Source organism: Bidens hawaiensis, unplaced genomic scaffold (genome assembly GCF_021521415.1).
Source record: "Bidens hawaiensis isolate Kalapana, Puna unplaced genomic scaffold, B.hawaiensis_p1.1 tig00021185_1, whole genome shotgun sequence".
Lineage (NCBI taxonomy): Eukaryota > Viridiplantae > Streptophyta > Magnoliopsida > Asterales > Asteraceae > Bidens > Bidens hawaiensis.
The window spans coordinates 312684-325000 of NW_027493278.1; the positions used below are offsets into that span (position 1 = coordinate 312684).

Genomic DNA, 12317 nt, shown 5'->3' on the forward strand with positions numbered 1-12317 from the left:
TGAATTTCACTTTAGCACGTTTTTGGTCCCTAACCACATGCTAATTATGTTTCGCCGCCACTTTGAAAAGTTTTGACTTTATTGGAGAAATAAGTTTGAACAAACTTCAAGAAAGTCGCTAAAACATAATAACTCAAGTGGTAAACATAATCGTTGTATGCCCCAAAACTGGATCTAAACAATAACACAGATCAATCCGTGATTCCAAAAGCGAAATATGATGACACCACATTGATCTCGGATCAGGCGTGAAGAACGAGAGAGACAAAACCGTGGAGAGAATAATTCCTTAAAAGTGCCAGAGGTCTAGAGTGACATGACTAGCGTATTTGTAGGCTAGCCATCCACGCACTTGCAGTTCCATTGATCAAGCTCAAATGGGTGGCTTGTAGACCCAATCAGGTACGTGTGCGGGTGTGAGTTCACGGGAACCCACTGAGTTTCAAATTTTATTTGAATGTCTATATAAAATATGAGAGTGAACTCATAAATAAATTACAAGTGAACCCATATACAGAGTTAAACGTTGGTTTAATGGTAAACATCTTGCTTTTCTATTGTGAGAACCTACGCTCGAGTCCCTGTTCCAGCCGATTTTTCCATCCTTTTTCAAAAATTTAAGTTGTGTGCTTGTAAAGCAATCATAGAAAGAAGTTTTATAGTGTGCATTTAACTTGCTAACAGTTTGTATAATACTATAATAACTTAAGAATGTACATGTTCTAAATACTATAAAGAGAAAATTCCAATTTGACTCCCTGAAATATATCGTCGAGAGATGGAATAACCCCTAAAAACTAATTTGCGCATTTTGGACGTCTGTGATATTTTGGCGTGTCATTCTGTGCCCTTCCGTCATGTTGACCGGCGTTGACTAACCAAAAAAGGTTGAAATAGCCATTTTACCCCTTAGCTTATAATTAATTTTAAAATTTATCTTTCAAAATCGTGTTAATGATGAGGTTCGAACCCCCGACCTTCAGTTTAACAAAACACAAAACCTACCATGTGAGCAAATCTAATGTTTGGTATAGTTGTATAATATGAACTATATATTACCACTTCATCACTTCATATCTTCATCTTTATTATCATCTCCAGATTCATAACCTCATCATCATTACCATATCTTCATCATCATCTTCTCAAGTTCATAATCATCTCCTGATTCATAACCTCATCATCATCACCATGACTGACCACCATCCACCAACACCACTACCCCACCTTCGTACGGCCACCCAAACCCTCCACCACACCACCACCGTCATCTTCTCCACCACCCACAACCTCCGATCACTTCTCATCCTCACATTCTTATTATTCTCCCTCCGTAATAACCTCGAAACCCTAACTAATTACCTCACTCATTACATCGATTCCGACCAATATATCCAAACCCTTTTGTCACGAACCCAACCCGACCCGAATCTAACAATACCCATTTCCCGCCACCGTCCGCCGCTTGTTTCTGCAGCTCACACGCGTCGGAACCCTAAACGACGGTTTTTTCTCCGGTGATGATGAAATTGACCACCGATTGCTTAAGAATTTGGGGCGAAAACATCGGATTATAATCACTGTATGAGACCTATTCTGGAAATCAGTCATGGTGATGATGATGAATCTTAAATTCTTGATGATGATATGAAATAATGAATCTTGATATTATTTTTATTAGTTGTAAGAAGTTGTTTTGGATTGTTAAATTGTTTGATTTTGATTTGTATTCAATGATGGTAGTTTTTAATTTTTTTGAGTTATTGATGATTATGATGATGAACATCAGTTGATGATGATGAAAATCATCATCTGTTATTATTATTTTCTTTATTATTATTATTATTATTATTATTACTATTATTATTTAATAGAAGAAGATTCCTAAAATATCCTTAGTATGTTGGTATTATTACTAAAATACCAACAGTCAACTAACGGTAGGAGTTAGAAGAACCCGTCGGAGAAATACAGGTGCGCAACATGCGCAAATTAGTTTTCATGGGCTATTCCATCTCCCGACGATATATTTCAGGGAGTCAAATTGGAATTTTCTCTAATATAAATACATAATCTTTTATCTCAACCACCTTAATATACGATCATAATCATTAGAAACATTTTACAACTCTATATATATTCATAGTTTAATTAATTACAAAGTCTCAACCACCTTAACAAACATTTTACAACTTTATATTACAAAGTCTCAACGATATAATAAAAACTAAATAAATGAATTGAATAAACTTATTATTAACAAACTACTGTGAGTCTGTTTCCATTGTCATTTATCATCCAAAACCTACTAGGCTTCAGTTGAATTTCCTCCTCATTTGATGATCACGGTTTGATGGCCGTATCATCAATTGATCATTTGAAGCAATCACAAACGGTTTATATTATGTGATAAACCTTAATCAACCCGAACCGTCGAACCGACCCGAACATGTGAACCTATTGAAAAATATTCCTGGATCCGCCACTGGACCTAATTATAATAAAAGTTCGTACGTACAAGAAATGAAAACAGCATATACATTAAACTAACCATTACACAAGTCTATATATTTGGCCCTACGCCCTACAATCTCTACTTTTATGTGTTCCTGAAGTTGATCGCCTTTTATACCCATTGAGCAGGCTCTTTTATAGGCTTGTATCGGTTCATCACACCGATTCATATTAAACACATGAATCTGATAGTTACCAATTAAGTTTGATTTAATACTATCTGGACTATACGTAGATACTAAACAATGTTTCTAATAATTACACTACGCTCTTTAAACTTTGTAACTTCAACAATGAACACAATTAAGAAGAAATTAAAACGGGGGGCGGGGGGGGCTACCAATTTTGTGATATAATAGAGGTAAGTTAACATTACACCCCACTTCTTTATTCTAAACACCCAACTTTTACAATACATATACCAGCAGCAATCATACATTAATAATAACAACCAGTCCATGTTTGATTATAATTCATACATAACCCTCATTTTATAGTTAAAGCGGTAAAATCAAGTAACGATCAGATCAGCGTCTTCTTGCCGCAGTTTCCCTTTGGCAGTTAAAGAAGACACCGGCAACAGGCGGTCCTAATTTATTTTCATGAGCAAAATTGCGAGTGTTGAAACCATGCCTTGAAGGTGGACAATTAACAGTCTGCCTTCCCCTTTGCTTGAAAAGCAGAAACACAAACCTGTGAATGCCTATGTTTGGCCTTGGTATTTCATAGCTTACTACCTCTTTTCCTGTTTGACAACTTTAATGGTAAAAGATTATGTATTTCATAAATAAATCATTTTCTGCTTGCTATCATTGTAACATTCTAACGACTTTTAGTTATATACTGTTATCTTTATAAGTATTGTGAACTTTGAAGTGATAAACCATTTTTTTGAACGATCAACAACGCCCAATCACCTGGGTACACTCATTGGCAAAAGACCACCCACGTCCACCATCGCAGGTGACCATGCCCGCCACCAATTCCAAAGAAAACCCGCCACCCAAATACTCACAATGATAAAACCCCTAGCTTACGCGTAACATTTTGTGTCCCCTAGAGAAAATTACCACAACACTGCTAGAACACTGCTCTTTGCTTTAGTGAAGTGGTAAACATTAGCTAGACACCATGTTATTATTAGAGAGAAACTTGAAAGAATTAAAATTATCATTAAAGTTTTATTTTGTTATGATTTTTTTTTCCTAAAAGATGGTATTTGATTAGGTTTCCTTTAATACGGATATCTTCTCTCTCCGCTCTCCTTTTCTTCTAGGCTAGCAACAGCCGGCGAAAGCCGCCTCCTCTCCAGAGTATTTTACATAGCTGTTTTTTTGTTTCTTTCTCTTGTGGTGAGTTTTCACAAACCCTATTGTTACTAACCTTGCAATGTCTCGGACCAATATTTCATGTCAATAAGATAAATTATTATTTTGTTACATGCAGTTAAGATGACTAAAAGAATGTGTATGCAGACTTGATGTACATTAATATACAAAACAATAAAGCTTAATTATATGACACGTGAAAGAAAGAAAGTCCAACCTTAGGGTTTGAGTTAAGCTAGAATGCTAGACTAGGACCAAGTTGTGAAGCTATTCACCTTTTGAAAGATTGTTTTTCTATTCATTTCATCAACTACAGTTTTATTCTAAATATGCATCTATGAATATTATATGCTTTTTTTAACCATTTTGGGTACTAGTGGCACATTAAGAATCACCCAAAGAACCAGATTCAATTAAATGACGACACATCATTTTTACCGAAGCACCCAACAGATTTCCAAATTGGTAGAGGTGATGTTTCAAACTACCTGATGCATACATCTTAATTTCCACACAAATTCACTTGTTTCACATTAGGTTAAATTCACTTGTCCCTTAACCTTTTTTTTTAGTTTTGTCGAATCACTTGAGATGGTGTTGCCAAGAAACCGAATGAAACCGATGAAGTACACCCAACATATTACAAATAATCCATAATGGTCGTGTTTTATAAGAACGTACATAAGCTAAAACTCGCTTTTAGGGTTAAGAATTTTGGGCGTCCCGAAAACTTATATTTTCCTTGGACCATCAAATTGTAGCTAACTTATTAATCCTAAACATAATAAAACACACAACAAGATATCATATTGTTTTATCATTTATATATGTGCAAAAATAAAGATTGTAGGGTTAGGGTTTTGGATAAGACTAGCATGCCAGTTGTTAATTTAACCCATAGCTTAAAAATCATGCATGTTTGATCTAAAGTGAAATAAAAAGAAGTTAATAGAATAATGTATGAAGAAGGTACCAAATGAAGAGTCAGTGGTGCCTGGAATATCTGTGACAATCCTGTGAACGTAAAAAACGTTGTCAAAACATTATTGGTCGGTCCAATGTTAAAACAGGTAAACAAGATGAACCTGACATATTGCTTTTCTAGTAGACCCCCTTTAAACAACACTCTTGCTTTTTTAACTTTGTTTGTTCAGATTGTTATTGTGTTCAGGTTTCACATTCTCTGGTCTCTGGTCAATATTCCACAGTCACTTAGAATATATCCATCTATTTCAATTCTTCTTGTATGTTTTCTACTGTTATACCATTATCACATGATCATCATGGATTGTAGACAAGATCTCTCCAGAATCCAAAACTATTTTATCAAGGGAAGATGTGACATGCATACATAGATTCTTTTCTTTTTATTTAATTCCTTAATTGGTATTCATGTTTTGGAAGAACGAAATTAGATTAATACATCTATTGCGCGGTTTGATCAATAGAAAATATTGTACTTACATCTTGATAAGAAAAAATTGAGTTGTTTCAAAGGAATTAGGTGATACTACTTAGAGCACCTGCAACGGACATCAAAGCCGAGGTCTGGCTGATGTGGAATTTTGCACACAAACCAAACACCAAACTCCACCCGTTGTGGAGTAGAAGTCCTTAGATCTAAGATCTATTGATTGAGATTAGTAGATTTTAAAATACAAAATAGTTTTATTGGATTAGGATTTAGGCTACATAGTTTTATAGATAGACTCACGTACTTTTCTAACTTTAAATTTTATGTCATTTTTACCATTTTCCCTCTCTCTCTCTCTCTCTCTCTCTCTCTCTCTCTCTCTCTTATATATATATATATATATTTTTATATATAATTCATTAAGTTCAATGTAGTTTGTGGAGGTTTGTTGTTGTGAAAATAAAAATGAAGGTTTTAAGAAAAAATTGGAATATGATGAGTCGGTTTATATAGGTTTATTGTTGTGGATGTTCTTATCTTAAGAAACAAGTCTTTCACTTAATCAATGTAGTAATATCATGGTGTTGTCAACTTGATGATCATCTAGATCTTTATTTTTATTTTTTTTTCTAATAAAGATAGTACCCTTGATTAAGATGAAGTAAAAAAGAGAGAATCATGAATATGAAATCCTAAACATGGGTGTCTTTTTGGTGTGAGAATAGTGTACAAGTTTACTTCTAGCTAGCCCCCCCCCCCCCCCCCGGCCCTTGGTTACGTGGAATCTTTTGGGCAAGAGATCAAGAATATTATATCGATACAAATATACTCAATATATTTATATAGTGTACTTGCTTTCGTTTGTCAATAATGAAGCAAAAGAACAACTTCATTGACAGTATACCAGAAGCTAGTAAAAGGTTTCTTGCACCTATTAATATTAGTGAAGTTAAATAGTATAATTTGAACTGTTATACAATTATAGTGTATGTGTATAATTATACTTCGCTGGTTGAATGTTCAAAATAACCATAAAAAAAACTAAAATAAATATTTAAGCGCCAAAACATAAGATAGAAGGTTTTCAATAAACCAAAGAGCTTGCAATCTAGTGATATCCAGGTGTGTACATGATGATGTCAAGTCCCTTTAAAGTTGAGGGTATAATTTGAGGCTCATTTTGAACATGAGTGTGCATAGATTTATAATAGGATTATAGAGATTAAAGATTATGTTTGCCCTTTTTATTTTTAGAAACAAGGTTTTCAAGTAATGATCATTAATAGGTAAAAAAGATTTATTCATTAACCTAAAAGTTATTATGTTTTTTTAAAAGACAAACTAAAAAGAAGTGTTGCATTTTTTTTCCCAAAAGCAAAGGAACTACTAACATCATCATCATCATCATCGTACTCAGTATATCCCACCAATAGCAATGCTATGGTAGGGTCTGAGGAGGGTAAGATGTAGACAGCCTTACCTCTATCCCATAGGGATAGAGAGGCTGCTTCCGGTGAGACCCCCGGCTCGATAGTAGTTTTGCATCAAGCTTTGGACATAAGGCACATAGCACTCAATCATCGGGACATCGGCTGATTGGTGCATGTGCCCTTGTTTTTCGGCTATCAACGCCACCACATGATGCCTGATTAACCTCCCGCCACTTTTAACGTTATTTTCATGAGATTAGTAAAAGAACGTCAAAATTAGTGCAATTTTACTTTTGCCCACCCGAGGGTTCACACGTATATACAAAGGAACTACTAACATCCAACTTAAATTAGGATTTGTTATCTGTCAAGTTTTAAAAACTATATAACGCCTTAATATGACAAAGATATAGAATCAACTAGCATGGTCACAGTTGACCTTTCGTCTCTGTAAAGCTCATTTAGCTATTAAGGGTAATTCCAAGTGCTGTTAAAAAAAACTAGTTAGCATGACTCAAAATGCAAGATTTAACACACCAAGTTGTAAATAACCTTATTAAAGCCCTTCGCAATGTTATTATATATGTTAATATCATATGGCATACACGTGTAATTCGTTAGATATAGATGTTTATGTATTAATTAGGGTTTGAGGACATGACTAGTTAACTTTACAGCTAAGAAGATGGTGTATACTCTATAGGTCCATACCCTCACCCAAAACAATAAAAACTTATGTTATGTAGATAATATAGTTCTAGAAACCAAACGCGCACACACACACACAAGATTAAGAGCTTGGTTACTGAGTTCATATATAACTGTACCAGTGCAAGTGCTCCCTGAGATACGGATCACTTGGACCAGGAACATCTGGGTCTGTCATAATCTGAAATTCTAACAGAAAAACAACATTAAAACCTAGAAAATCACTAATAAATCAAAGCGTTTACATCGAAATAGTAAACATACAGGCAGCGTAGAAGCTGTGCCACTAGCCCTTTTTGAACGGCAAAACTAATAGTTTGCGGTTTGAAATAAACAAAGTAGAAGGTAGTGTACATAGAAAATAAAACAAATTCTTTGCATTAAAAAGTACTGTTTACATCGAAATAATAGACAAATAGGCAACAAGTTGTGCCGCTAGCTTTTTTCGAACAACAAAATACAAAGTAGAACTGAAGGTATAGTGTACCAGAGTAAAGAAGGATCTCAAATCACCGCCACGAACATCAACCTTTGGTTTAGAAGCGACCGATGAAGGAAACAGCTCGTGGCCGTTGTAAACTTGCTTCGATGAGTTGTACGTGACAGACATATCCACACATTGAGTGAAGTTATCTACTACATCTCCCACCACCCTGCCAATCACAAGAGGATCTGACATTTTTGCCATTTATTTCTAGTACCTCACAAAAGACTTGGTTCACCACAGACTATTATAGTTTGAGGCTAAGGGTAATGTACAAAGTATATATATAGAGAGGTTTAAGATTCGACAAAAAAAAGGACAAGAAAAAGAAAGCAAAATAAACATTAAAACGTGGGAGAATTTGTGCGCAGGCTTTTGTAATTAGTGTATATAAATATTATAATTCCGTTATTATAAATATAAATATAAATATATAGCAATTGGGAAACAAGTCGAAGTTTTTCTCCCCACAATGAGTTTTTAGTAATTATTGTTTTATTCGATTTTGCGTTCAGTGTTTTGCACTTTATTATTGCATAATCACGTCAGATTATACCAACGTCGTTACCTATTTTTAATAGGGGATCATAAACCAGAAAAGATTATAAAGAAAAAGATAGAACTACTTGAGAGAAATAACTCAGGTGAGATTATTATTTGTCAATGGATAAAATGTGATATTATTTTAATTCAATTTACCTTTTTTTTTAATCATAGCAAACTATTTATTAGTTATTTTATTTAAACATAACGATGACAATTTTATGAGTCAAATAAAATGGTTAAAACCTTCATTCGATATTTTGATTCATGATATGTTAATGTTAACATATATAAAAATTAAGAGCCAAAGTCAAAATCTTCATAATGATTCATGAAAATACTTAAGAATCATAACCAAAACATCCATGTAATTCATAAACATGAGTTTACGAGTAAAAAAATAGTCTAAACATCTATTTGATATTTTGATGTATGACAAAAATAATTTCTTAGCATTAGTTCCAAAGATGTAACAAATTTCTATTGGAGTCACTCAAGTTTAACAATATTCATTTCAATCACTCAACTTCGAGCATCCTTATACGATTCATCTTAGTTCTGTTTTAAACAGGGTTTCGTACGTTGTGAAGCTCTCAGAACGTAAAATACAAACCCAAATATAATTATCTATATACCCGCATATAGGGATACAATTGTTTTACGTCCAAAGTTAGAAATAAAATCATTTTTTTTATTTTGTTAAAAACTCATTTTAACAATTTTCCAACAATTAAATCATGTAGTTTAGCCTTCTTTTTTTTTTTTTTTTTTTTTTTGCTAAATGAATGAGCCCAAATGGAGTGGTTTGATATTTAGGAAATAGCAAATTACAAATAGAACAATAATATTAGTTAGTTATTGAATAATTCCTTGAAAATGGATGATTAAATTATGCAACTCGAAATAGAACTTTTCGGCGAAACTAAGAGCTCTGCACTGTTGATTAGATCATTAGGAAATTAAGCCATATAGACATAGAATATGATTCTGTGATAATAATAATTGAATTCTTCATCTATGGCATTTATTTAAAAAAATTAATAATGAAATTATGGAACTCACTACAAGAAAAAAGGTTGTTAACCACGGAAGGATACGCTGGAACACCGTCGGTGAAAATCATAATCGACGAGTACTTGTCGTCGAACCTCTATTGGTATTAATAGTGGGTGATTTTCTTTCCAACAAAACAGTGATGGATATTTAATTCCCTTGAATTTACTGACGGACACCTTAACTAGTTACCGAATGACATTTCTACGACCAAAGCGTAGATTTACCGATATTCGATAGATTACCGACGCCTTTTCTCCAGTCAATTTTTAACTTCTCTCGCCAAAGTTCGTCTTTTCTCCAACCAATTTTTTAACTTCTCTAGGCAGTTTTTAATAGACAAAAATAACATACTAAACCTCTATAGTGAGATTATAATATTTGTAAAGCTAGGTATTTGGTGTATTTAGTAAAGAATGTGATTACTTTCTTTTAAAGTGAGACGATTTTGTATTGCTAATTTCTAATATTTTAGAAGACGACTAGTGAAGAAAACTCTTGATCAACGGACCAAGGAGAGGATGCAGGATGGATTAGTTAACATACGCTTGAACCTCTATTAATCTGGTTGTGTCATCTCTTACCCTTAACTCTTTATTTACTTTGTTTGATTTTAAAATTTGTGAGTTTTACAAAGTCATTAGCTCATTAAAATGGGATCAAAACCTAAGAAAAACTATTCACCCCATCTAGTTTTCTACCATAGTAATAACTAAATCCGACATAAGATAATGAGGTTGATATGGTTATATTTAATAAGAAATCTGCTTTTTGAGTTGGTTGTAGATTAACAAGTTGATTTGATTTTTAACTTGTGAATTTTAACCCTATTTTAACTATGTTACACCCGTTGCTTACGCCCATATAGTAACATACTTACATCCCCGTGACTTACTATGGTAAATGGTGTATACTCGAATTGTTTTTCATTTTTTTTTCGCATTTAGCTACGTTGTCTAGAACCCCATACATACATACATACATACATACATACATACATACATACATACATATAATATTCTAGGAATATTATATGTATTTGTCAAAAAAAAACCTATATTGTTGATAAAAAAAATAGCTCAAAATTAATGATTTGACCTTTATGAATTAGGCTAAAAAGCCTAAAATAGACCATATAAGGTATAATGTACTACTATTTTAGGGCATTCTCAATCAAACTACCACATAAAGCATTAAGAACTTTTGCAAATATGGAAAAGTTAAAAATATGAATATACAAATAAATAAAAACGTAATAAGCATACACAATGGTATTGCTCGAACCTTCCAAAATAGACGATTCTCAATAGACCATTTACTATAAATAGAAATAAATTAATAAAAGTTTATATTATACAAAAAGGTGGAGCATAAAGCTATTCCACCATCACCATAATTATAAATATTAAATTTTATTAGAAAAACTAAAAGGGAATTTGAGAATGGAAAAAGAGAGTTTGTGGTGGTGTGAGGTCATGTCATCCGAGCAAAAGAGTTCATTGACTTCCATCTTCCAAAACATAGTTTAGTTTACAACACATTTAGCTTTGGTGGCATTTTCACTAATCTAGTAGCTAAAATATTGATATCACTCTTCTCATAATCTGAAAGCACTAGACACAGATGCATAAGTTGTCCGATTCAGTCGCTTGAACCATCTTCATCACTTTGATAGCTGGTCAAAAGATTTTTCTTAGGGTTACTTTTCATGGGGTCACATGTTCAATTATCGGTTCATGTGTACGCTCTGAAATATGGACAACATCATTATAATGGGGATTCGAACTCAGGTAATAAGGATGACAAGTGTTATAACCATTTGGAAGAGGCGTTGATGCCACTACAACAGTTGCCTTTCAAAAAAACATAATTTCCTTTTTTAAACAGCATTTGGAAACCCCCCCATACTCGAGTGAGCATTTCTGCGACGAGATATTAATCGTTCATATTTATTTTGGCACTCAAGCCATACTCATCCAAGAACATCATCAATGAGGAAACCTATACCGCTGTGGGAAAACCCTATTGAGTCAGATTTTGAACCTGAGACCTCAAAGATTTCAAACGTTAACCATTACCCCATGCCATTGAACCAGAAGGCTAACTGCAATATATATATATATATATATATATATATATATATATATATATGTATGTATGTATTAGATCATTTCAAAAGTTTTTTTATCGCGAGAAGTGAAGGTGTAACCCCATTAATCCCTAATTCACTCACTTTCTTATGTGTAGGTGCATATGTATGTGTGTAGGTACGTATGTTTGTATGAGTGTAGGTACATAGGTTTGAATGTGGCTCGGTACATTTATATGTTTGTAGGTAGGTTTGAATGTGTAATTAAGACATAAATACAATCAACCAATATATATGTATATAATATCATATGAAAGGGAGTGAAGTTAAGGATTAATGGAGTTATACCTTCACTTCTCGCACTTCACGCTGTAATATCATTTCTCGCAAGATCCATCCCCTATATATATATATATATATAGAAACATCCAATAAGAGGAAAAATAAAAGAACAAATAATTAAGGGAATTTGTCCATTCTCTTAATATGGGAATAATCAGAAACGCGGATATAAAACACTCATATCGCGGATACAAAACATCTATTTTCTCCAATTTGAGTTTTACTCACATCTCGAATAAATTCAATGACATATTCGAAGAAATTCTGACCGCCGGTCGGAATGGTTTGTGGGTTCCGAACGGCTAAAGTGGCTGAACCTAATAAGATAGCAATTACAACCCAAGAAGTAATAAGTACTTGGCCGTGGACTTGGAAACCCCGATTTTCCAATAAAAATGTTGGCCTACTTCCA

General features: G+C 33.4%; 1 protein-coding gene across 1 annotated transcript; it reads right to left on the bottom strand.

Moving 5' to 3' along the window:
- Positions 1 to 3041: 3041 nt before the first annotated feature.
- Positions 3042 to 8180, bottom strand: LOC143562960 (CEN-like protein 2). The gene is made up of 4 exons (XM_077050618.1): positions 7882 to 8180; positions 7514 to 7575; positions 4816 to 4856; positions 3042 to 3259 (listed from the first exon to the last, which is right to left on the bottom strand). Exons 1-4 carry the CDS (start codon positions 8080 to 8082, stop codon positions 3042 to 3044), a joined length of 522 nt encoding a protein of 173 aa, XP_076906733.1. The 5' UTR covers positions 8083 to 8180.
- Positions 8181 to 12317: the final 4137 nt, after the last annotated feature.